Source organism: Centruroides sculpturatus, unplaced genomic scaffold (genome assembly GCF_000671375.1).
Source record: "Centruroides sculpturatus isolate CEXI.00-Female unplaced genomic scaffold, Cexi_2.0 scaffold975, whole genome shotgun sequence".
In the NCBI taxonomy this organism is placed as follows: domain Eukaryota; kingdom Metazoa; phylum Arthropoda; class Arachnida; order Scorpiones; family Buthidae; genus Centruroides; species Centruroides sculpturatus.
The window spans coordinates 162,933-180,728 of record NW_019385259.1 but is presented as its reverse complement, the minus strand read 5'-3'; the positions used below and the strand labels follow the sequence as shown (position 1 = coordinate 180,728).

Sequence of the window (17,796 nt, the reverse complement as noted above, 5' to 3'; positions counted from 1 at the left end):
AGCAGCGGTCCCCAACCTTTTTATCGCCGCGGACCGGTCAACGTTTGATAACTTTACCGCGGCCCACTGAGGGGGGACGTTGATTGTTCATATTTTACATTGATTTAATTTAATAATTTTAATTTAACTGTATTTAAACGTGCCTTCAAAATAAAATACAATTACACCAAAAAATGAATATAATGTGATTTAACATTTTAACTCACTAGAAAGCTAAATCAATGAGAACCCTGAGCTTGTTTCTTTGCAACGAGACAGTTCCATCTGGGGGTAATAGAAGACAATGACACTCGAAGTGTGTTTCTTATGTTCAGTTTATTCCGCTGTTCCGTCGCCTATTAAAAGTCGCACAAACCGGAGACAAATACACCATAGTAAATAAAATGGAAATAATTTAATGTTCTTTGGGCGGCCCGGTACCATTTGATCCACGGACCGGTACCGGTCCGCGGCCCGGGGGTTGGGGACCACTGGTGTAGATAAATTTACACGTATTTTAATTTTTCATAAATAGTATAAATGCCAGAAGTGACCCAATCCGATATTTGCATTCGACAATAAAATAATTTTTAGGAAAATCAGCGAAATAAAAAATTCGTGGACATTTTGAGTCTTTAGATATCAGAGCGCTTTTTGTATAAGTACCTGCAATGAAGTTTCTAACGAAAGCGACTAAACAATTTCTAAAAAATTACTTACATAAATTGTAAACTTTATAATATTTATATGTTTTTTTGTAATTTATTTATCTTTGTTTTGTTGATTTTGACCCGTTTAATTCCTATTTAATTAACAAAATAAACAATAACTATTATTTATATTTACGGTTTAAATTATTGTTGTTTAAACAATTGTTTACATTATTTTCTGGCTTGTGAAATATATAATATTTAATGTTAAAAATTTACCGTAGGGATATTTGTCTCGTTTAATTGCTCCTATTACTTTATTCATCCTCATATTATTACCTAACATTGTCTATTACTTAACGTCAATTCTTCAACTTTTACTTTCATTTATTTTATTTAGTTTTACTTTCCTGACTGTTCTGTATACGTAACAAGGAAGAATATTTAAATTTGACCCCCGAGTGTTTTGATCATCTTTACGTCTTCAGACTTCCTGAACGCGGAAAAGTCTAAGAACGGTGAAAAATTCCGTGTGTATGTGCGTGTGTGTGTACTGGCAACTGTTTCGTATATCTCGGGATGACTTAAAGATCAAGAAACGAAATTTGGTGCGGTAACTTTTGTATAGGAGACACGGATGAATGGATTGTTAGATTTACTGGTTAAGGTGGTGAGAGTGAGGTGTCATATGTCATATGTCGAGAGACGACTAAACGAAGATTTTTCCAGTTATCAGCATTTGCAACTTTTTATAAAAACTCATCCTCATAAGTAAGCTTTTTGCTATTCGATGNATAGAGTATACAAATTGCTTATGTAAAATGTCTTTTAAACGAACATTTAATATATATTTATATTGTTATATAATGATATAAAATTTGATTTTAATTTAAAAGATGTGTCTATCCACGCCAACGATAGATAAGCCGATATCTCTTCCCACTAAAAATAGGCAGTATGCATTTTCAATATGTATATTTTCTGATTATAATCATTTTTTAAATGGAAGATTGTGAAAAGTAAATGTACATACTAAAATAAATCGGTTATTTTTCATCAAATTTGTGCGCTTTATAGCAATAAAATGACAGAAATAAATGAAATAGTGAAATATGTTGGAGGATTTGTCGCCACGATCGAGGGAGGCCACGCGCCGCACATCAACCTGCACTAATATATGAGTAATATTTTTCTGTCTATTGAGTCTATAATCTATTAATAGAACTTATTATACTGATATAGCTTACGAATGAAATTGGAAATCTTGAATCAGTCTATCGATTCGAAAGATGGACTTTTACTTTCCAACTGTTAGGCCTATATACAACAGAGGGAAAGTACAGTATGATAAAATGACACACGAAGATTGTTACATTTTTCAACTTCGTGGATGTTGAAACGTCGAAAAATGCAAAAAATTCGAGTGTAATTTTTTATGTATGGATGTTCGTATGTGTTTGTGTATGCGTTTGAGTATAGGCGTGTGTGTTGCACGATTTTGTCCACTCTTTTTGAAGCATAATAATCCCTGTGCTTTTTGTCAAAAATTTCCCAAATTTTTCAGAGAGTTTGTTTATTAGGGAGATTGAAGCTATTAAATTTTAGTGGTTAAAGATCGAGGTGTGGTAGAGATAAGTAGTTTCATTTCCCGGTCTTTCGTTTGTCCCGGGATTCCGGGATAAAAGTGAACTGTTTTCCGGGATTTCGGGAAATCTCAGGATAGAATTAATTATTTTGAAGATATAAAAAGCATCTTGAAATCAAATGATATAATTATTTTCTATTTTTTAAAGTAATTTAATACGTTCCGCAACCGTCAAAATCATATTAATAATGCTGTGTAAGATATATATTAAAACTTACCTTCGAATTACGTAGAAATTTTCACAAATAGAAAAAATGTATTAAAGTTTGCTGGAGACTACATATAACAACAACAACATGCTTTGACTCGAGTTCAAAATTTAAAAAAAAATGAATTTAGATGAAACTTCTAACTTAAAAGGTAATTTTCGGTTTTTAAATAAAACGTAATACAAAATATTATGGTAAATTTTTATAATAAGATTTTGAAAAGCAAAGACGGTCGATACCCGAATCAGTCAATCCGATTCTCATTTTAGTAATGAAAAGTCCCGCTACCGAGAATGCCCTTTCCGATTCAATTGATGTGAGTGGAATCGTGTTTAATGCGCTGAAGAGAAAACATGTTATGTGCTTTTTCACCTGTAGCCTGGAAGAATTCTAGTTCGTTTCCGAGATTGCAGTATGTACTGTACTTCTTTTACTCTCTAGTTTTCTCGATTTGTCTACCTCGACTGCTTTAATAGCGACATCGAGCTTATAGCTCGATAATTCGGCATTCGTTCATTCATTGTTTTATTGCACAAACAACATGTACAGTACATACATCCTGGTCCCGCAGAAATCATTACCAGGGAAATGTTTACATGGATAAAGTTCAAAGTACTGTACATACATAAAATAACAGAATAATCAAATTACAGTAAGATACGTTTGAGAGGGATTCCATCAAATAATAATAAGAACAAAATGAGTTTTAAGAAGAAGAGTATGTCCACACAATAATACTCAAATACCATGCTGACAGTAATCAGCATGCGTACATATGTACATACAATAAACAATTTCAAATAAATAACAAATCATTACGTCTACAACGCAAATAAATAATATTTACATTAAAATAAGTATTTTCATAAACAAAACAGAAACAAAATGTAATGTTTAAAGTGGAATGTTGACGATTATTCTGTATATAGATAATTATACATAATTACAAATAATATTCATACATCTCAAAATGCATCCGTACAAATAATTCGTAATATAACAAAATAATATGCCAACAAAGTAGTCAACAGACAGGTGAATACAGAAAGATTATATTTATACATTTTAAAACAAATTAGAATAAGTATTTGTATATAAAAATGAAATTAAGGATGAAATTACAAACATATATAAAGAAAGTATGAAAACAAAGTAAGCAGTTTGGGTGACGTAACACCAAATAGCAAGTCCTCAATTGTATATAGTGATAAGTAAAAAACAATAGAACCTCTTCGCTAGTCTATTGAATGCTTGATAAACATCTTCGCTCTTTAAAAAGTCAGAAGGAACACAAGGCTAGAAAATATTTAGTTCCTGGAGCAGGAGAATAAGTTCCAATCTTTCTTGTTCCAGGGTACGCAGTCGTAAATGTAATGTAGGGCACCATCTTCAACTCGACACAGCGGGCATAAGGAGAGATTCCCTATTCGTAAATCTACATAAGTAGCTTGTAAACTTTCCATGGTTAGTGAGCAGTTGTGTAGTGTAAAAGTTTGCAGAGAACCATTGTACATAATAAAAAGAATTTATATTAGGAATGAACTGAAAAGTGTGGCCACTATGGTAAAAACTCCATCTATGTGAGATCAGCCGGGGGTACCCTAATTCGTTAGTACCACTTAATCGGCCTATTCCGTGAGAATAGTTCTCCGAGTTTCGAATCGTAAGATCCGATCGTAAAAAGTTTACATAGGAGGGCTTTTAATAATGATCTGAACGAGGAGTTCAGCTGTTCGTCAGGATTCCTTGACACCAGTTAATCGAACTTATTATACGCTGATTAACACGCGTTTACGATCTGATTCGGACACCCAATTAAGAGCCATTTTTATATAAGAAACAAAAGTAAAATTTAATAAATCTAAACAAACGAATACAAATAACCAAATACAACGATTATACGACAAGCTATAGACTAGGACAGAATCTATGCTAATGCGCGTTCGAGAGAGAGAGCTCACAAAATGATTCTAAACATACGACCTGTTTAGTTGTCGTCTTCGTTTCTGTAGATATAGGACACCTTGCAGATAGAGTTCATATTACTTTCGTATGGGAGATCAATTCGTGCACAAAATATAAAAATATCACTTCTTCTGAGTGTAGACTCGGGACTTAGTCTATCGGACTCCGTTATGGGCGTTGGCCATCAGGAGGAAACATATGTGAAGTTTAGATGCTTCGGATCTGTCGAAGAACTCGTCGCTGAACTCCCCGAATTCTGACTAATCTTCCCTTTTATTTCAAAATTTCGTCCAATCATCGTCCAGTAACTCTTTCGTGAGAACGGATGAAAGGGGGATGAATGAGGGGTAACCATTTCCCATCTGAGCGAGATTTTTAACCAGATACGGGAAAAACAGAGGATGTTCTCTTCGATGAAAGGAAATGACATTTGTCATCTATTTTTCCCACGTCTAAAACACTAGTTTTTTTTTTCACAAAAACGAAGTAATATTTTGTCGATATTTTAAACATATTAATAAAATTATTAACTTAGACCCAGGGCCTTTCGGATCTCACATCTATGATAATTCGGCAATTTGTTTGACTTTAATAATTAGGTTACATCATACTTGCAGATTTCGTACTCGTTTGTATCCTCGCCCAATTTGCAGTTATCGAAGCTACCGGGCATGGTTAAAAATTAAGACGGCGTAAGCACAATTATTCCAGATATCACAGGTTTTGTCAAGTAAAGAATTTTCAGTCTTGTGATAAATAGGATACATATTGATTATTGACAATCTGTGACATGCCATAACGAAGAAAAATTTAAATAAAAAAACTAATAAGTAGGTTTAAAATTAATAAATACGAATGTATTCTGACAGTTTATATGAGTTAATTATAATTTCTATTTGCAAAATTCCTCAATTTTAACACAGAATAAGAAAAAGTAAATTTTTAAGAAATTTGCGGGGATTTCGGGATGAGAAGAATTTCCCGGGTTAAAAAACAACCAAGATTCCGGAATCTAGTTTGAGAAACCCTAGAGATAAGCCATAAGTTCTTACCAAGTATCTAAAAGACGGTTACTAACAACAAGTAAACGAAACAATTGAAAACAAAAACATAAATACACTTACAATTCAGAAGTATTACAGTGTATCGAGTATAATGATCGCAGAGTGTAGAATTTTCCGCCCGTTTTTTATACAAGTTATTGATTACGCAATCATTTAATGTTATATAAACACTGTATATCGTTAAAAAGTAATTTAATATCTTCTATGTAAGTATTATAGGTATTTATTTCTTTTAGTTTTTTTTACTGTCCTGGTTGTTATGTATAATGTAGGGAAAGCATGGTCATCGGTCAAAAAATAACGCCCCCTAAAAATTTTAAGTTTAGAACCTTGAAACATCGAAAAATGCAAAACAAAAAATAAATAAATAAAAAATAATTTCTGTATGTATGAATGTGTGTGTGCGTGTTATCTGTTAGTGTATGTGTAGGGGAGTACGATTTTGTGCATCCTGTTTGAAGCTTAATAACACCTGTGCTTTTGTCGAAAATGTCTGAAATTTTGCAAGTAGATTTGTGTTTTAAGGGAAACGATGCTATTATATTTTGGTGATTAAAGATCGATGGGACGGAGAGATAAAAGGGATCGTGTGTAGCTCCAGTAAGGTCGTACTTAATGACGAACTTACTCGTTACTAGCATTTACAAATTTGATAAAACCCATCCCTATCTTCGAAATTAATCTACTTTACTGAAAAATAAAGTATTGTAATATTCATTCAATTGATTCGTAAAATGTATTGATACTTACATACATGCAGAGAAAATATTTAAGTACAAACAACAACAAAAATAAAACCAAACGACAATAAAATGTATTATATATATGTAATATAGAACTTTAGCTGCTTTCGAATTCTATTTAAGTCTGTTTGGAAAATTACTACTTTGGTTTTAATTTCAATTGAAGTTATTTTCGAAATATATCAATGCTTCAAATGTATTTAGTGTAAATAAAGCATTTACGTGTCTAGGAAACGTAAGTGTAGTAATTTAAATTTAGTTATGTATTTCGTAATATATTAAATCTTAATTTCTTACTTATATATTTATTAATAAAAGGCAGAATTTAGTTGTTTCTTTTCTATCTTAAATTCACATGTTCAACTTTTATACATATAAGTAGTAGCGATTCGATACACTTTGGGCTATATTTTATTTTTACCGTAGAAAATTGAAGTATATTTTTAAAATTATTTGAATTTATGTAATTTATCTATCATATAATCAAGAACGTTACGAATATTCTGAAGTACAGTACATTGACTAATAAACCATGTGAATTATCAGCAATATATTCCGATATACTTTATGATATTTTGAGACATAACAGCAAGAAAGACAATTTTTGAAATCGTAAATAAAATCTTCGTTTAGTATTTGATAACGAAAAACTAAATCCTAATGTAGATAATCTTTTAGATCACGTGGATTGTCGTTTTTAATCGTTGCTATTTTAAAACTATTTTCATATCTAATTTACGTATATATTTCTAAACAAATGTATCAGGGAAAATTTTTCAATCTAGATATTTTGAAAAATTATTCGCTAATTCTTTGTGTAATACGTGATGTCTTGAAATTAAATCCCGTTTCGCGTGTGCCTAGTATGTTTTTCGATGTATAAAGAAGGAAACATATAATTTTTTCCATATTAACTCCTAGTTTATCTGCGAATTCAAAAATGAACTTGGAGGATAAGTCAGTTCTTTGGCTTATAACATCCGACTTAACATAATTTTTGAAATGTTAAATACTATTAATATTTTTGTCTACTGGTGAACTTGATAATTTTTCCCAATCAACTGATATAATGCGTTTGCATTCTATAACAAGAAAATCCGTATTAGGGTATATATTTATATTTTTTTATTATACGCACAAAATACAGCACACATTTTAGTAGAGGTTACAATATTGATTTTACAAAAATATAACAATAGTGATTAACATTTTTTAGTACAATTTCTAACAAAATATTTATTTATTACAATTAATACAATTACATTTTATAAATTTTTTATCGCACAATGGTATCGTTATCTTATTACTTACTATAAAAAATTTACATTCACATCTTTTATTTGGTAGTAATTTTAATGATGCCGTTTTATTCCCTGCCTGTTTTTAGGCAAGGATATGTTTTACTGCAAATACCATATACTGTATTAAGTTTCAGAATTTATTTCAGATTACACGAAATAACGAACAATCGATAATTTTAAATTTAACATAAAGCACTAGATGGCGCTAAAAGAACGCCACGAATTACTAAAGGCACGCAGATTAGTGTATGCACGTAAGAAACCTTCAGACTTCTACTGCTTGTACTTTTCATTTCGTCTTTATAATAAATACAACTGAGCCAATAGTCATTTCAAATACCAAACGAAGAGCCGAAAATCGTTCTTTTTGTTGATAGTACGCTGCTGTAGGCGTGTATTAAACGATGAAAAATGTATTTATGGAAAGTAATTTCGATTTATAACAGAGCCAATAAAAAATAACACCGTTTTCTCGAATCAAACAAACCTGAAAAGTGTACAAACTGCTCTAATCCGAATTCATGGTACTGTATTTGCGGAACTATTTTTATTTATAAAGTTTCTTTATGTAATTAAAAAAGCATATTAAAAGAATAGTAACTGAAATGTACAGTATGATCTGTTAATAACGAACTTCCAGCTCAAGTTATTCGGTTGTACGAACTTCCGTTTTTTCTCAGACCAGCAACAGTACAATTCCTGCAATTTTCAATTCACCGCAACGATTTTATTATCTAATACAAAACTATCTTCGTTTTCGCTGTTGTTTCCGACTATACACAACTGTACACGAGAGAAAGAGGAGGACTCGGAACTAACTGTAAGCTATCTTATTTAATTAAATCCCGTTTTGGCGATCGACTCGGGAGATGTCACCTCAGTTTACTTCTACTCAAAAACAAAATGCAAAAAATGTCCTTCTCTTCACTTCAATCTTCCCGAAAATGAGCGCATTGCAAATATAATATTCGAACGTTGTGTCTTTTTGTAGAAGAAAATTGCCAATCGTAACTTATATGGCAAATATACAACACTGTTGTAGCGCGGAAGAGCGTTATAAGTGTACTTTTAAGACATTAACCAGAACCGAAAAGGTGTGCCAAGAAAGGCCAATAAAGCTAAATGTTAATAATTCTGTTAAACCTTTTGTTTTAATTCTTCCATCTAAAGAGTTGTTGCGAAAAAAATGGATTAAAGTACATTTTAGCACTTTAGCCCACTCTTAAACTGTATTTATGGACAAAGAATTTGGCACGATAACAAAATATTTATAAAACTTTATTTACTCGCTTTATATTAAATACGTTGATTAAAATAAATGAGATAATTTTTCTCTAACGAAAAAAGAAAGTAGAAACGTCGGAATCGATGAATCATCACGAAACATTTGATAAAGTGTGCAAAGAGCGGGAAGCGTGCAGATCTCGAATCCCCCAATTGGGTTGAAATTTGAAAAAAAAGTAGACCTATTAATTCCTATTATTGTCCGTCTGTTCGATTGCCTGTCCTTCCTTAATCTGGAGAACGGAGTTACATAGATGACATCCGAGATCAGACGTGGAAAAAAATGGGGAAGTAGGCCCCGATTAACGATATACGAACTTCGGTTGCAAATCGGGAAAGACACCCCAATTCAAATCTCCCCTCCCCCAAAGGAGTTACGTAAATGACTAACATGACTCATTCCTCGCTAACGGAAAAGTGTAATGTACTGTACAAGGGCAAGCCACTACTAATTTCAGGTGGAAAGTATATATTTTAAATTAAATTAAAAAAAAATATGATTATAAATTGCAGCTCGGCAATATGACAACGTCACACTAAATAATTGCTCGTATATTGCGAGAGTTTTTTCATAAACATTATTTTAATTCGGAACGGATATTTACAGTATTTAAATTGCAATACACAGAAATGTTATATAAAAAGCAACAGCAATTATCTGCAGAATTGTTAATGACATATACTAGGAGGGGAGAATCCTTTTAATAAACTGTGAAGTTAAATAATTACATAAATGTTTAGAGATCAGTATACGGGATTATCCACAAATAATTTTACTCTATTTTTATACATTCAAACTACAAATCCATTTCCTGTAACGCTGCATAACGCATAGAACATAGGTTCAAAATTACGTAAAGCATATCCTAGATCAGGGGGTCACAAGGTTTTTTCACAGCGGGCGACGTAACTGAGAGAATGACGAGCGCGGGCCGCTTAACCGTTTTGTTCGCTACGAAAATCAAATACACAAAAAATAAAGACAACAAACATTATCATCGAACCAGAAGTTCATTCTATTGTAATTTGTAGAAAACATTGTAGCATCTGAGTTTGTTAAGACTGTAAATACTGTAAAATATTTGTCGGGGTTTACTTAAACCCTGAATAAAAAAATGAAAAAGGGCTATCATATAAAAAAGAACCCGAAATGCATTTTTCGAAAATAGTTTAGTTGTGTATTACTTTTATAATAGACTATGAACATAAAAAGTTGTGCAACTGCATCATTGTGGTTACAATTTGGTTTTATAAATTCATAATGATAGAAATGAATAACATATTTAGGCCTATATAAAAGTGATATCAATAATAGGATAAAAAGCTTAAAATTAACGAGTAATTATTTATTGCGACGTGGTCATGATGCCGGGCTGAAATTTTTAATATGTTTAATTTATCTAATTTAAAATACAGATAATCTCCATAAATATAATACCGTATATGATCTTCACCTGAAATAAATAGTGGCTTGTTCTTGTTCATCAAAGTTTTCCCGTTAGCAATGGAATCCTGCCGGTCATCTATCTCACACCTTGCGGGGGAACATTTTAATAACGTGACTTTCGGTTTCCATTTGAACTTCATATATACGTAATCGGGAGCTTCCTGCATCCAGTACAGTACAGTATATCCAAATTTTGTCACCATGTTCACGTATCTCACTCCTTTCTCGAAATTAGAGAAAGACAGATAGTCAGATAATAGACAACCGACGACAGCGGAATTTATAAATCTACAAGTTTTTTAAAATTGACACTTAATTACTAAATAATTGAACACGTGTTTAATTCGAAAACGCGAATATAATTAATAACATAAATCATAGATAAGTGCATTCCTTTCGAACTCAATCCTTTCAACAAATTATTTACACCTACCCACCGCTGGCCTGTCCGATGCCTACAAACATTTCATAAAAATTCAACATGTCAGAACATTTCCACCAGCCCGTATCGCGATATGTTAGTTTTCGTGGTCCGGTTATAAATTTAACACCATAAACCTATGACGGACTTCACGTTACCAAGTGCCACACACAACACTGACTAATTCTCCAAATTTCATTAGTAAACTACAACTAACAAAGCAGAAAACACGTGGATAAAGAGAAAACCTTTTGTGTTGCAGATCGAAAAGTCTTCCGGAGCTACAGAAACTTTGGACGATAGTGAATTTATACTTTTATTATTAATTAATAAAAAATAAATAAATAAATATAATACTTTCATTAATAAGCAAATTATTAATAAATAAATAATTAATGAAATGTAGATTTAGATTTTTTCCAGACGTGAAATAACTGCAAAAACCGTACTTTGTGTCAGAAGCATAAAATGCACACAAAATGCGTGAGACTAAAATGAACCCGACTTCCAGTAATGTCAACTTTTGATGCGTGAGCGATGTTTTATTTATTGTGTTCCGCATACATTATCCGGTGTCTACTAATTATCTATTTATTAGACACTTTCTTACTTATTTCGTGTTTATAGTTGTTCCAGAAGAAAATTATCTTCATTCCGAACAATAATCATGGTGGAACTTCCGGTTTGTCAAGTTAACGATAGGATCTCGATTACCGGATAACAGACTGATTCATTCTTTTTCAAATCGTTGTAATTCGTACTGTTATACCCCGTTCGCACCGAGCATTTCGATCTAGATTGTGACTAAGGTCGGAGAGAGTTCCGTGGTGCGAACGCTCTCGACCGTTTCAATCTCGACTGAAACGAGGCTATATCGCGATCGACTGGAGACAGTTCTTGAAACTAGATCCAGTCATAAGAGAGATCCCACAATCCCATGCGCGCGAGGAAATACAAGATGGCTGCTTAACACGTGTCCGGCTATCGACAGAAAAATAAAAAAGACATCTGGAGAGACGATGACATCTGTCTATTATTAGATATACGGCAAGAAAAAGTATTTATTTCTAACCAAAACTTCCATTTTGTTTGTTGGTGTTTGTGACTTACCGCGTAGTTATGTCAACTTTATCATCGCGTGTAATAGCCGGGTTCTTNTGATTGTTCATATTTTACATTGATTTAATTTAATAATTTTAATTTAACTGTATTTAAACGTGCCTTCAAAATAAAATACAATTACACCAAAAAATGAATATAATGTGATTTAACATTTTAACTCACTAGAAAGCTAAATCAATGAGAACCCTGAGCTTGTTTCTTTGCAACGAGACAGTTCCATCTGGGGGTAATAGAAGACAATGACACTCGAAGTGTGTTTCTTATGTTCAGTTTATTCCGCTGTTCCGTCGCCTATTAAAAGTCGCACAAACCGGAGACAAATACACCATAGTAAATAAAATGGAAATAATTTAATGTTCTTTGGGCGGCCCGGTACCATTTGATCCACGGACCGGTACCGGTCCGCGGCCCGGGGGTTGGGGACCACTGGTGTAGATAAATTTACACGTATTTTAATTTTTCATAAATAGTATAAATGCCAGAAGTGACCCAATCCGATATTTGCATTCGACAATAAAATAATTTTTAGGAAAATCAGCGAAATAAAAAATTCGTGGACATTTTGAGTCTTTAGATATCAGAGCGCTTTTTGTATAAGTACCTGCAATGAAGTTTCTAACGAAAGCGACTAAACAATTTCTAAAAAATTACTTACATAAATTGTAAACTTTATAATATTTATATGTTTTTTTGTAATTTATTTATCTTTGTTTTGTTGATTTTGACCCGTTTAATTCCTATTTAATTAACAAAATAAACAATAACTATTATTTATATTTACGGTTTAAATTATTGTTGTTTAAACAATTGTTTACATTATTTTCTGGCTTGTGAAATATATAATATTTAATGTTAAAAATTTACCGTAGGGATATTTGTCTCGTTTAATTGCTCCTATTACTTTATTCATCCTCATATTATTACCTAACATTGTCTATTACTTAACGTCAATTCTTCAACTTTTACTTTCATTTATTTTATTTAGTTTTACTTTCCTGACTGTTCTGTATACGTAACAAGGAAGAATATTTAAATTTGACCCCCGAGTGTTTTGATCATCTTTACGTCTTCAGACTTCCTGAACGCGGAAAAGTCTAAGAACGGTGAAAAATTCCGTGTGTATGTGCGTGTGTGTGTACTGGCAACTGTTTCGTATATCTCGGGATGACTTAAAGATCAAGAAACGAAATTTGGTGCGGTAACTTTTGTATAGGAGACACGGATGAATGGATTGTTAGATTTACTGGTTAAGGTGGTGAGAGTGAGGTGTCATATGTCATATGTCGAGAGACGACTAAACGAAGATTTTTCCAGTTATCAGCATTTGCAACTTTTTATAAAAACTCATCCTCATAAGTAAGCTTTTTGCTATTCGATGATAATTGAAAATATAAAAATATTTTTAAAACAAAATCTCGTAACAGATGACGATACATACGAACTATGTTTATTATGATTAATAAAATAAACGTTATTTTTATCTAAACTTAAATAAATTATATGAAAAAATTAAATATTACAGATTAATAAGAATTAATATCGAACTATAATTTGTTTTCTATTACAATGTGTAGAACAGTGGTCTTTAAAGTGGGGTAGCGCGTACCCCAGGTAGTACGCAAAGTGATACTTAAGGTATACAAAGTTCCCTTCAAAATACTGTACGCGTGTCCTGTCCTCAGTCTATCTAATCTTACAATCATCCTCCCGGAGAAGTAAGCTCGCGATCACTCGCGATCATACACGGAAAAATTCAAATTTTGGTTAGCAAAAAATTTAGTAAAGTTTTAAAACAAATACAATGACGTTGCTTACATTAAATTCAAAATGTATATTTTATGATGATGTTTATAACTAGTTTCCTGAATTAACACTTTTCTAGAAGCTCACATCGTGTACAAACTTATCAATGACCATTTTTAAAATCTAATTAATATATTAATAAAATATGTTTTAAAAAATGTTACATCTCCTCCCGGTCTCCCCTACACCTCTGATCTGTACATTTGACTGTGGTAAAGAAAAATTCGATCATTTGCTATAACAACGGAGCAATCCGATTGAGAGTCATTCCGACGAAGAATTCGGCAAGGAAACAAGAAAATGATAAGGCGTAACCTACGATAAGCAGAGAAAATGGGCCAAGCAAGTCTTGTAGAGACAAAGGTCTACAATCATTCGACGATTTTAGTTTTGATTCGAAAAGTGTATCGCCAGACATTTTAATAAAGAGTCCAGTATCGAACAATCTTCTGATTCTAAATATAAATTAATTATTAAATTAGGTTAGAGTTTCTACATTAAGAGAAATGTTAAAGTGAACTTACAATTTGTCGATTTTATTTTTATGCGGAAATCCTTTCTTCATCATAAGTACCTCGTTTTTTGTGGAAAGAACGTCATCGGATACGAAATATTCGTCGTCGGAATCCATGGTGAGGACTTTTATTAAATCTGGTGAACCGATAATCGCCACTTTTGTTGTTTCTCCAAATAATTTAATTAAAATCTTGTACATTTCGGCTAAAAGTGCTTTGGCTTCCAAGTTCGAAACTTTCGAAATTCTTAATTTAGTATATACATTCTTAAGTTTTTTTTTAATTTCAGCATCTTTTTCTAATTGATTTTGCCAAAAGTGGAGGCTTAAATCAAAATGTTTGGCCAAGGTTTTCATGTATCCGATTTCTGATTTCTGTAAAAAATTCAATTCCTATTTCAACTAATGAAGTAAACTTTTAATAAGTATAAAACTTGTTATTGATTTATTGATTGATTAATCAATCAATTTATATTATAATTATAAGTTGCTAATACAACTGGAATCTACTATAAATAATGGTTTGGTAGTATTTCACCACTGATTATTGTTTCGAATCGTAGCGAAATAATAATATTTAAAACCCGATTAAACTTCCATTTAGGTTTCCCCAAATTTTTCCAAAAATTTATGAGAAAAGTTTCAACCCCACAATGACCAAGCCCCAGTAATTTCGCTCCTTCTCTTTAACTTCCGACGGAATGGGCGGCCCGACAGACTCAACTTAGCTTGCTTTCTTCACTGTTCAAAAGTTATAACAGTAATTTTTTACGTATTTTTAAATTAAATTAAAATTTAATTTAAACCTATTTAACTAAAATGAAGTAATCTGCAAACGTAGTATTCCGTTTAATTAATAATTAATTCGATTCAATTCAATTTAACAAATTAAATTAAATTAAATTAATAATTAATAATTAATTAAACAGACCGCAATATATTCCAACTGTTAGAAAAAAGACAGCGACCTCAGAGACCGGGATGGGTCTACTCGTCAGGATTCTGACAGGACGTAAAACTTTGGAATCTTCGAGGTGGTCCATCTGGATTTCGTTCTTCGCCTTCCGAATGTCTTATTGTGAGTCTAATCGAACCCACTTTGGCCTCGATAAAATACCATGTTACTGCCCATACGATGAAAAGTGTCAAAGAAACCCGACGTCTTGCGTTGTGCATCATAAAGTTAGCTATAATATTATTTCATTATTGTCCAACCGAATGTATACATTGTAAGCGGTAAACGACAGAAAACAGTATTTACAACAGCAAACTTGTATTTCGGGTTGAACTAGTCGAAAAATTTTTTGTACAGTCATTACAATGTTAATATAAAAATACTTTTATAAACAAATAGAAGCTACTAGCTACGAATGTTTTCAATCAATTAAACCAGAAACCTTAGTTAAATTTGGCATAGAAAAGAAGTGGATACGTGAGAAATGCTATACAGGTCATGTCATTTATAAATATCATAGTTTTGCTTATTTTCTGACAGGCAAACATACATTATATGAAGCAAACATTCAATAGAATTCTAAAGCTACATTATTGTCGCTGACAATGCCCTTCTAAGTTTTATCGGGTGATGTTGTTTCACTCTCGCACTGCTATTGAATTAACTGCTATTTAAATCGTTATTACTGTTCTTTAATTCGATGAACACAGATCCTTTCCATTCAGAAAAAGCAGAGATAGATGTTTTCAATTTTGCTCGAAATTTCTTTCATTTGTTTTCTGTTTAATCGTTCCCAGGGTTCCCATAATACAATAATTATTTCGTATATTTGTATATCGGGAGAAAATTCTAACCGATATTGTTATTTCATTGAACCGGATTATTTTATAAAACAACTTTAAACTTACATTTAAGTTTAAAATAAAGCTATTGTCGTCAATATATAAGCAGGAATATTCTCTTCTTTCAAGGGCAGCAGCGAGTTGTTCGAGTGTGGTGGGAACGGGTTCGTTTACTTGCACGGCCAGCAGCGACGACAATACACCGCCGTAACCCCATAACAAAACACTAATCGATAACACCCACATTAAAAAACATATTCTGGACACAAATCGATTGATGCCACGCATGTCGACTCCTGTAACGATAGAAACTTTATATAAATTCGCCAAAGAATTCTCATAAGTCGTATCGACTTACCTTGGTTAGTCATAGTCGTGAAGAGAAACCAGTATACACTCGCTACGGGCCAAGGTTTATTGTCTTTGTCTTTGATGACCCATCGAAGATAAAATCCAAACAGTAAAAGGGAACCCAATACAGCTAGCCATACCTTCGTTAAATTTGTATGGAACGAAAATAATAATTGCAATATTTAAAAGTATTTAAAATTTGACAGAGGAAAAAGGATATTTACGTGTAAACGAAGGACATTAGCAATTGTATGCCATCCAATTTTATGCTTTCTCGGTTTTAAAAGAAAAGTTTTAGGTTTTATCAAAATAGGTGCTGAAAAATCCACATTGCGGTAATTATCGAATCTAAGTTCGAAAGTGCCTGGCGAAATATCAGCCTCCTGTAAAAATGAATAAAAAAATATCGTTCACACGGATTACTGCAATGAATATATCGATGGAATCTCTCAACGTATTACGGGAAAAACTATATTTATATTACAATGTAATTCGTAATACGTTGGTTACAAATTAATAGAAAAAAATAACTAGCAAATAAATTAATTATTAAAATATTAATAAATTCGCGATGACGTTTAATTGTAAGACGTAAGACTTATTCCCTTATACACCAGACACGATTTTTTCGAAAGAAGCCACGTAAGTCCTCCCGACTAAATTTTCATTTTCAATGATTTTTTTCATTAATGGCTTAATTAAAATTGACGAGATTTTAGTAAAAAGTAAAGTTTGTTCTGTTGCTTATTATAAAATGACACGTGCCATATTTTGCAGTAATTCCTAAATAAATTCTAATTTTGCTTGTCATTAGCAGTTGGAATTCATTAAATATTCATTAAATTTAACTGCGTTCGAGATGTGACGCACGATATTTTCTCTCTTTTTCGATTTCTTTTCCACCTCAAAGATTTAAGAAAATCAATGCCCTGTATATAAAAACAATTCTGGAAAATTTGAAAATTTATGGTTCATTCAGTCCAGAAATATGCAAAATTCACACGTACTTACTTTTGTAAAGTTGTTTTTTCTTTTATATTTTTGGGCTCGTGGAGTGTTAAAGCATAAGCCAAAATATGATTCATTAGTTTAGTTCCTCTGTGTTTTATATAATTTGGGATAGAATAAACAGATTTGTTCTTTGCTACAGAGACAAAAAAGTAAAAGCGGAAGAAGTAAATTAATAAATACCTTTTTTAATAACTGCCACATTTCAAACATATCTACATTTCCATGGAATTTTTTGGCGTCATTTCGTGACACGCTTGCGTACACGCAACTGAAAATATATAATTATTTTTATGTTTAAAATAATGTAAAGTGGCACTATCACATTAAGTGTCACAATTGATATTGAAACACTTAAAGACACTTAGAAGTTGTCGTCGCAATCGAACAAAACTTTTGTGGTGCAAACTCGACGACGATCATAAAAAATTTTTTTTTAATTTCCGCCAGACAACAATACAATAAATTTCTCTGGCTCGTAAGACCGCCTCTT

The 17,796-nt window shown here is 32.1% G+C and overlaps 1 protein-coding gene across 2 annotated transcripts; it reads right to left on the bottom strand.

Annotated features, from left to right (window-relative positions):
• Positions 1-13,816: 13,816 nt before the first annotated feature.
• LOC111636824 (ionotropic receptor 25a-like) lies at positions 13,817-17,568 on the bottom strand. Of its 2 annotated transcripts, none has more exons than XM_023382165.1 (6): positions 17,487-17,568; positions 16,520-16,678; positions 16,303-16,435; positions 16,011-16,255; positions 14,158-14,522; positions 13,817-14,088 (listed from the first exon to the last, which is right to left on the bottom strand). In XM_023382165.1, exons 1-6 carry the CDS (start codon positions 17,514-17,516, stop codon positions 13,869-13,871), a joined length of 1,152 nt encoding a protein of 383 aa, XP_023237933.1. In that variant the 5' UTR covers positions 17,517-17,568; the 3' UTR covers positions 13,817-13,868. The 2 variants fall into 2 exon arrangements, with proteins under 2 accessions (XP_023237933.1, XP_023237934.1); XM_023382166.1 differs by having other exon boundaries at positions 16,011-16,240.
• Positions 17,569-17,796: the final 228 nt, after the last annotated feature.